The sequence below is a fragment of the Xyrauchen texanus genome, chromosome 6 (assembly GCF_025860055.1).
Source record: "Xyrauchen texanus isolate HMW12.3.18 chromosome 6, RBS_HiC_50CHRs, whole genome shotgun sequence".
In the NCBI taxonomy this organism is placed as follows: Eukaryota; Metazoa; Chordata; class Actinopteri; order Cypriniformes; family Catostomidae; genus Xyrauchen; species Xyrauchen texanus.
The window spans coordinates 35,185,642-35,195,432 of NC_068281.1; the positions used below are offsets into that span (position 1 = coordinate 35,185,642).

General features: G+C 37.8%; 1 protein-coding gene across 1 annotated transcript; it reads left to right on the forward strand.

Moving 5' to 3' along the window:
* The first annotated feature begins 3,382 nt into the window (after window positions 1-3,382).
* LOC127644614 (thioredoxin domain-containing protein 12-like) lies at window positions 3,383-9,645 on the forward strand. Its single transcript, XM_052127877.1, has 7 exons — window positions 3,383-3,539; window positions 4,023-4,083; window positions 4,185-4,237; window positions 4,379-4,452; window positions 8,123-8,192; window positions 8,451-8,534; window positions 8,869-9,645. Exons 1-7 carry the CDS (start codon window positions 3,443-3,445, stop codon window positions 8,946-8,948), a joined length of 519 nt encoding a protein of 172 aa, XP_051983837.1. The 5' UTR covers window positions 3,383-3,442; the 3' UTR covers window positions 8,949-9,645.
* The last annotated feature ends 146 nt before the right edge of the window (window positions 9,646-9,791 follow it).

A 9,791-nucleotide genomic window follows, 5' to 3' on the forward strand; every position in this document is an offset into this window, starting at 1 on the left:
TTTACAGCATATACTTGTCTTTGCATAGCCAATAAGCTTACACATATTAGAACAAGTTTCATATATGCCGTTTGAAAGTCTAATAACTATGGCTTCATAACAGAGATGACAAGAAAAAGAGAGTACTTTTCAAATTACGGTTATACTAAGAACAGATGTATGTGTACACTTTAGTTGGTCATTTTCTTGCTAGTAATTGTCATTTCTGTACTTCCTAATTATTTTTACATGTAAAAAATAGTTGCCAAGTTGCAGTAACATCTTCAGAGTGACCAAATGTTGAAATTCTATTAGCATTTATTTGTTTTGTTTTCACACAAGCCCATGCTAAAACCCAGATGGCAAGCTATGGTTGATTCGTTTATCATTCAATTCATTATTTTCCCAGATTTTATCTGGGAAGCTACTAACCAAAAAAAAACCCTGAAAAGGCTGATGTAGAGTTGGAGGCTCCAACATTAAATGGCTCCAACGTCTCATCCCAATGTAAGGGTTTTCTGCATTTGGTGGTAAGACTAGTTTACTTCAGCACGAACTATCGTGAGTATCAAGTTTTGTTTGAATCACTTGAGTCCTCAGATTCTGAAATATATTTTCTCTCTCTCTCACTCTCTCTCTCTTTGTTGGTTTTGTTCATTTAAAAATGGCTGTGCAAAGAATATAATTTGTATTAGTTGCTACTTAATGAAAATATATTTTATATAACAAAGCAGTCTTTCCTGCATTACGTTAAGTGACACAAATACAATCAGGATCTCAACTAGACAGCATCAAATAAAATAAAAAACTAGAAAAAAAAACCCTCTAGTTTATATAACTTAGAAAACATTTTAAGAAACCCTATCCAAAAAAAATAAAAAAATGTATGTGGTCAGTGTGGGGTTGGTTTCCCGCTGCATAAACCTGAATCCTGTCACAGAAATCCTGTAACAAGAGATTTTCAAATAATCTCTTAAATCTCTGTTTGCCCCACATTTTGGACAATCTAATATACATATACATTTATAATATACATAATATATAATATACACATCATTACATACAACACAATATACAAATAATAATACACAATGTACTGTATACGATACACACAATATATAATACACAGTATACAATAAAAATGGTTAAAAATACAGTTGGTTGTATTGTGCTGTATTGACATTCAGGCTGTCGGTTGATGGTCAGTTGCCAGTGTGTTGTTAAGAGAGAATATAATTTATGACAGTTCAGTGTGAGATTAATAAAGTGCAGTGCTGATGTTTATTGATCATGAGCGATCAAGTGTTCGGAAGTCTGATCGCTTGGGGGAAGAAGCTGTCATGTAGTCAGCTGGTGCGGGTCCTGATGCTGAGATACCGTCTGCCTGATGGTAGCAGTGAGAGCATCCCATGACTTGGGTGGCTGTGGTCTCTGATGATCCTTCAAGCTTTTTTCACACACCGCCTGGTATAGATGTGATCTGATGATGTGTCTGGTAGTTCGCATCACCCTTTGCAGGGCTTTGCTGTTGAGGGCAGTGCTGTTGAAGTACCAGGCAGTGATGCAGCCAGTCAGGATGCTTTCTACAGTGCTGGTGTTGAACCGTGTGAGGATGTGGTGGTTCATTCCAAACTTCCTTAATAGTCTCAGGAAGAAGAGGCGCTGGTGAGCCTTCTTCACAACGGCCTCAGCATGGATAGACCATGTGAGTTCCTCTGAGATGTGGATACAGAGGAACTTGAAGCTGCTGACCCTCTCCTCCGGTGCGCCATTGATGGTGATGGGGCTGTGTTCTCTGTCTTTTCTCCTTAAGTCCACTACAAGCTCCTTGGAAAAAAATGCCTTGTTTAGTATTTCAGGGCTATTCCTTAGATAAATCTTTTGCATGATGGGAAAATATTTAACATGCGGTTACATCCTCCATGCAATGGGTATCCTTGAACAGAATCTACTACTTACTGCTGGCTTTTAAAGACTGAAATCACTCAAGTCCAAAAATGTTATATTTTGCACAAAATCCAATTCTATATTTTACCCTACATACTAAATGTATATATTTTTGTGATATTAGTTGTATTGCAGGAAACCGATGGAGTGCGTACTCCAGGTAGGGAAGGAGGTATTGCCCCAAGTGAAGGCGTTCAAGTACTTCGGGGTCTTGTTCACGAGTGAGGGGACAATGGAGCGGGAGGTTGACCGGAGAATTGGGGCAGCAGGGGCGGTATTGCACTCGCTCTATCGCACCATTGTCACGAAAAGAGAGCTGAGCCGAAAGGCAAAGCTCTCGATCTACTGGTCAATTTTTGTTCCTACCCTCACCTATGGTCATGAAGGCTGGGTCATGACCAAAAGAACTAGGTTGCGAGTACAAGCGGCCGAAATGGGCTTCCTCAGAAGGGTGGCGGGCTTCTCCCTTAGAGATAGGGTGAGGAGCTCAGTCATCCGTGAGGAGCTCGGAGTAGAGCTGCTGCTCCTTTGCGTTGAAAGGAGTCAGTTGAGGTGGTTTGGGCATCTGGTAAGGATGCCCCTGGCCAGCCTCCCTAGGGAGGTGTTTCAGGCACGTCCAGCTGGGAGGAGGCCTCGGGGAAGACCCAGGATTAGGTGGAGAGATTACATCTCCACACTGGCCTGGGAACGCCTCGGGGTCCCCCAGTCAGAGCTGGTTAATGTGGCTTGGGATAGGGAAGTTTGGGGCCCCCTGCTGGTGCAGCTGGCCCGGCGACCCGACTTCGGATAAGCGGTTGAAGATGGATGGATGGATAGTTGTATTGCTGCCTAAAATGAACTGCCTCATATTTTTTATATTTATATGTTTATATTATTGTTATATTAGTTATATAGATGCCTCATTATCCTTAATTATCTATCTATATACCTACAATGTGGCCAAATGTTTGTAATAGTGTACAGATTTTACTGTTTCAGAAACAGGTTATCTTTGTTGACAATGTTGCATTTTTTTTAATATGAGAAGAAAGAGCGAGAAAGACCCATTTTGGTGTCAGCTCCCCCTTTTGTCACTTCCAAAATACACCCACAGTCTATGTACAGTGCATACTTTTTGCTTTCAAATAATTTTGAGTGAATTCTGGTTAATATTGTCTAAAATATGCATTTATTTAATTTAATCAAGTTTGCGTTTTGTGCAACTCAACTCAACATTGGCTAGCATTAAATGATATAGTTCAATTAAATACAGTTTATATAGAGCAGACACGCACGGCCGAAGGAACATTCGGGCGTTAAAGTTATTTAAAAAAAATAAAAATAAAAAAATAACTATTTCTGTGCAGATTTGCCTATAACTTACTGTACAACTACATACGCAATAAATAAACGTGACGCAGCTGACGACGCGAGGACGCTCCACTATTAGGGGTTTTAGGACCCAGTAGCTCTTTTTCGTTAATAGGTCAGTCAGTAAAGCAAAGGCAGCTTCAGGCTAACGACCGTCGGAACGGAAATGCCATCGTCTTTACTCAACATCGCGCTGGTTTCGATTATACCGTTTTTTATTGCATTGCATTTCGGAGTGGTGTCAGCCGAAGGGAATGGACGAGGTAAAAGTGCCTATAAATTCTGCTATTAAACCAAATAATACCTATCAATGCTAGCCGTGCTACACCACCAACCGGCATCTGACCCGGAAAGCGTATGTAAGCGGATGTAGCCTAAAAACCAAAGACTATTTGCACTGACCGTGTAAACTTTACATTTAGTGAAAGGGACATTTTATAATGAGACGAACTCATCTGAGCTTTTTACGTCATCTGAGTTCATGTGTATTTGCAGCTGGATCCTCCCAACAGCTGTGATCATAAATGAATCATTAATGGTCAGATGATTTTGGCATGTAAGGCAGTGCAAGTGCTCTCTGGCAATACCTTTTTCAATTGGATTGAATGCTTTAATGAGCTCTATGCTCATAAATCTCTTTGTTCTGTGGTTGTAGTGTCTCTGGTCTTAACATATACAATTGTGCCTAACCGATTGTGCTGATTATATGACAAGGTAAAGATTTTGTTGTGTATGTTAAAATGTAGGATTTGGTGACCACATTCACTGGCGAAGCCTTGAGGATGGGAAGAAGGAGGCTGAAGCAAGGTGCCTATCTCAAGTTCATTTCAATCTCATCTGATATTATGGGCCATTTAGTTAATAATCCATGGAGTGTTTTGTTTTAACACTTACTTTTTTCTGTCCAGTGGACTGCCACTGATGGTCATTGTTCACAAGACTTGGTGTGGTGCGTGCAAAGGTATGATGCTAAAATGCACCAGAATGTATGTTATAAGAATTGTCAAGCTTATGGCTTATTGTTACTTTCGACACCTACTAAAGTAGTGGAGTCATGTTTGATTTATTTGTATTATTAACATTTTATTTTTTTTTTCTTTAGCACTAAAGCCCAAGTTTGCTGAATCGAAAGAGATCTCAGAGCTGGCCCACAATTTTGTCATGGTTAACTTGGAGGTGAGGAATATTGACTTGTCTATAAATTCACTTTCCTCTCACAGAAATGCATATAGTGAGTAACATGTTATTAGGATGGATGCATATGGAGGTTAACAATAAATACTTTTGGGAAGTTGGCCATTTTTCTAGGGATGCTCTGATGTGTCGGTTGCCGATATTTATTGGCCATTTATTGACCAAATTAAAAGCATCGGCATATCAGTTATAAGCAGGGGTAGTAAGCAGTGTTTACCATTTCTGAGGCCCCAAGCAACTAACCAGCCCAATTTTGAAATATTTTGCTCAAACAATTACATTAAATTGATTTTAAAACATAATTTTAAATTCATCCTATCAGACATTGTAGCCAAGTAGATTCAAAAAGTTTAATGAAATAAAAATCTAGTTAAAGATATTTCATACATGTTTTCCATATTTTTACAAAACACTTTACAATTTATTTATTTTTAATGAACACGGTGTGCAAAACCTACTACTTCCCTCACTAACATTTTGGAATTCAGGTATTATTTATTATTATAAACCAACAATTATTTATTGTTGTCCAGTTAGTAATTATAATATGATACAGTATTATTTTTATAACTTTTTCACCTGGAGGCTGCAGTGTATTGTTCAACATGTTGCAAAAGGCTGTATTTTATGTAAACATCGGAGGCAACATTCGTTACAGTATCGTAACAGTAAACATAAAAGGCACGGTGGCCCCTCAGCACACTAGAGCAGAAGGAAAAAACATTGCCTTTTATCAAGCGCTTAAACTTTGCTTTGTGCAGAACAATCTGGAATGATGTTAAACATTGTAACAGTCCCCTCTTTGCAGCCTGAACTTGTTCAGAACGTTAAATCTTTGTGACACCTGCGCTAAAAACAATCAAGATTCAGCTAAACGAATGAAACAGAACGCAGGTGTCTCGACATGCGTTTTTGAGACCTGACATTCTTTTAACTTGACACAGTGTCTAAAAATGTGGTGGTGTCCTGAAAATATATGCTACCCATCAGGATGTGCTACTGTTGCCATATTCACATCGTTTTTGGGTTGGGCTTAGCAAAGCCTCACACCATATCTACTATTTGATCGGTAGTCAGACTGTGATGCACATCCTGATATGCTACCCATGATTTAACATGACATATCACTGTTTTTACTGCTGGTAGCACATCCTGAGCAGGTTGCACAGATTGTCAGAACACCGGTCTGAGATACTGATGAAATACCGAGACATTGTGCAGCAGGTATGGACGTTCATCCAGTGTGTGTTTTACAAAGGAAAAAAATAGAAAAACCGATTACTAAACCTTAAAAGGCTATGTTTCAAAATATAGCCTGCATTCAGCACTTCAGTCAATATCTGTGTGAGCAAGTGGCGCCCTCTAGCGGTCTGGATGGCATTATGCATTTTACCACTATGACACAGAATTTTAAAAGGGGGGTTTGTTTCTTTGGTTAAATCATTTTACTTTTTCATGATGTGGTTGACATTTTCATGGAATTTCCCAACATATGCATGGTATGAATTTGTAATGTTTCATCATAAGCAGTACATTTGTGTAAAATGTGAGTTCTGTTGTGTTGAGCGTCAAAAACTGAAGTGCAAAAATGTTTTAGAAGTACAAAATAACCTTTATTCTTATCATTCATCATGTTATCATATTTAGTTTATTTTTTTATTTTTTAAATATGTATCTTTTATTTGTCTATCATTGTGTGGCTCTTTATAATTTTGGCCTGTATGTGTTCAACAGATCCAATCCATGTTCAATTGAAATAATTTATTGTTAGAAAAGTAAAAAAAAAAAAAAAAAAAACTTTCAACCTCTTTGTACAATCTTTAAAGCATATTTCTGAAGTAAAACAGTGATCTGATGACAACATTAAGATGAGTGGCAAAATACCTGTATCATCCTATTGACCTGTTTCATGTGACGTCACTGTATGACCACGTCACAATGTTTGTGACCAATATTCCATATACCTTCAATGTGCTGCGCTGTGGGACATGACAAAAGCCTTCTTCAGGAGTTAAAGGAAGTTCTGACATCAGACTCAATGTCGTTTAGAGATGAATCATGGATAAAATATCTTAAAATGTCTGCAAAAGTTTAATTTGGCAAAAAATATTCGGACTTTGGACCCGTATGAACGTCTCCTGGGACTTGCGATGGATCAAAAGATGTTTTTCTTGATCTAGTTTCTCGGATGTTTTCCATTTACCGCCATTGTTTCCTCCTGCTGATGGTCACAAATATGGCGGCTGCAGGGAAAAGTGACGTCACTGAAACAGGTCAATATTTTTTTTTTAAATCGTATCGGCTAAAAATTTACATTTCGGTGCATCTCTACATTTTTCTTATTCTTTTAGAATTATGCATGCAGCTTGTGTGGCCTCATTAAGTGAGTGACTACATAGAATATTTGTACTTCATGGGTATTTAAAATGAACTAGTGAAGGCAAAAAGGTGATTTTAAAATGGTCAAAAACATCCAAATAAAAGGTGACCAGTTATAGGACCTAAGATATAAACTTTCCCTTAAACATTCATACAAATTTTAACATAAAATCTTGATGAATTAAAAAAAAAAAATCCATGGACATGTGGAGTGGAGGGGGGCGGGGCCAGGTCAGAATATCGCGCGCCCTGTCCCCAATCGGCCTGATGAGGCGCGCGAGGGATAAAGGCGGCCGGTGACGATGGTTCGAGAGAGAGAATTACGGGCATGTCCGTCATGTGTGTTTATGTTTGTGTGCTTTTGGTTTAAGTTTTCATTAAATATTATTTATGTTGACAAGCCGGTTCTCGCCTCCTCCTTGCCCATCCTTTAACTGTGTTATAACATGTTATATACAACCCTTATATATTGTTCCTGTACAATATTTTAAAGGATCTACTCCACATACACTTTACACATTGCATCTAATACAAGAGCTGGCACCAGCATAGTGTCATGACAACCCGTAATACCAGTATTTCGTAACTCGTAAAAATGCTCGTTCAAAACTCTTTCTTCCATACCATACAACAGTGCTTTTCCAATTAGTATCATGATAAAATGTAGGGTTTGGTTAAGGGAATAGACTTACTGTTAGGTTCAGGGTTAAATTGTAAAAATATAAGATTTCAAACGATTTCACCATCTTGTACTTTTATTTTGACTTGTCATGAAACTGGGTTTGTTGGCACTCCACTGTTAATGTGCATAATCCTGTTCTGTGCACACAGAGTTTGGATATTTACATTAAATATGAGAAGTGTGTACAGAACCAAATCGAACAACAAGTTGTTAATTATGCACAAGTGTGGTGCGAACAAATCACAGGTTTGTGACTCCTTTACTAATTTTGATACTAAATTAAAGTCTTTAGTTTGGGTTATGGATTACAACTTCACAAAATGTATTGTGAGGTTTACTACATTTGCCTGACGTTAATGTGTACGGTCGCTAATATTGAAAAAAAGTTCACACTTTATGGGTGAAACTATTGGCACCCCTTTGTTGTTGGCAGCTGCGAGACGCCAAACATTGCTGGCAACCATCATTGGCTTCATAATCTTTGCAGCATGTACATGGCCATATTAATATTTGAGATTTACCACTTTTCCACATGTAGTCTGTTCTTGTGTTGTATGGCATTTTCTCATTACATTTCTCATGTGACTATAGGATGAAGAGGAGCCAAAAGACGAGGCTTTCAGTCCAGATGGGGGTTACATTCCTAGAATACTTTTCCTTGGTTGGTCATAAATATAAAAAAATGGCTAAGCAAATGTGCACTTGTATAGAACATACAGTGTATTGTTGTTTCAACCTTTGCATAATGTTAGAGGTCTGCTACCCAACCTTTCTGGTTTGGGGTTAAAATTTGACTGTACCACATGGTCTCTGGCCCTTGCAGACCTCTAAATAATGTAGAAGTAGCATAGGCAAGCATTCATTGTATTTGATGTTTCGATGACTTTTGGTGTAGATAAATATTTCTGTTCTGTGGTAGATCCCACAGGTAAAGTCCACTCTGAAATCACAAACAAGAATGGGAATCCCAACTACAAGTACTTTTACAGCAGTGCAGATCAAGGTAAGAAAATACAATAAATTACATAAGGTTTTATGCACAAAACCATAAATGAAGAACAAAAACCCATATAGTTAACTATATTAGTACTACATGTGGCATTTACTATATAGTGAATCCAGTTTTTTCACTTGCAAAATGGATTTTTAAAAGCTTTTTTCTGTTGTGCAATTTAAGTGCAAATTCTCACCATTGTTGTATCCCTGTGTATTGTACGCATTGTATCAGTGATTTGCTGTGCAAGTGGTTCTCAATTATTGGGCATTAATTCTGTCGAAGAGTGTCATCCAAGCAATGCACTCATTTTGCATTGACCCACTGTCTCTACCATGTGCAGTTGTGACTAGCATGAAGGATGCTCAAGAGAGGCTGACTGGAGATGCCTTCAGGACCGCTCACATTGGAGATGAACTGTAAGCAGGTCCGAGGTTGGCATTGAAAGAGCTCAACCAGTTCACTAAATCACTCCTCTGGGCACACTAGATTCATCTCCAACCTCAATCTCTCCTGTCTTTTCATTTGATCTGCTGTGGCACAAGACTAGCTTCAACAGTGAAGGAATTCAGAGAACCAAAGCATACTTTGTCCGTGTCACATAAAGGGTGCTAAAAAAAAAAATCTGCATTTCAAAAATTTACAGCTGATGAGTTATATTATTGTTATTATTGTTATTATTATTATGTTGAAAACAGGAAGATGTGGTGGAATAGACCCTGAACTGCATTCACAAGGCAATTTTCATGTGCTTCCAAGCCTTATCTTGCAAGCTGCAGTGAAACGTATTGTTAGCCAGTCACATATTTGAAGGGCCAAAGTGTATCTGCCTAGAAACTAGCATTGTGATAGGTTTTCTTGTTTTTTTTTTTTAGCACAACAGTCCTGCTAAGTTACGATTATTAGAAATTATAATATTTCCTTTCCAACTTTGTGTATTTTAGTCGACAATATATGGAGTTGCCTTTTGGTTTTAAAAGACAGATTTTTAATACCTGTAAATGAAGACCTTTAATGAAAACTGGCATTTCTAATTTTTTTTTCTTTTTGGATTAAGAGGGAATTGTCTTTGCCATATTGTATTTTTACCAATATGTAAAATGAGGCTACAAATAAAGTTGATAAAAAACTTTTGTATGATTATTTCTATGTCAGCTTAGCAAAGGACACCAGAGATGAACATACACTTGTATCATTTTGATTTTTGTAACTGGGTTTCCACAGTTTAAAAATCAATTTCCAGGCCTGGAAAAATAATTTTAATTT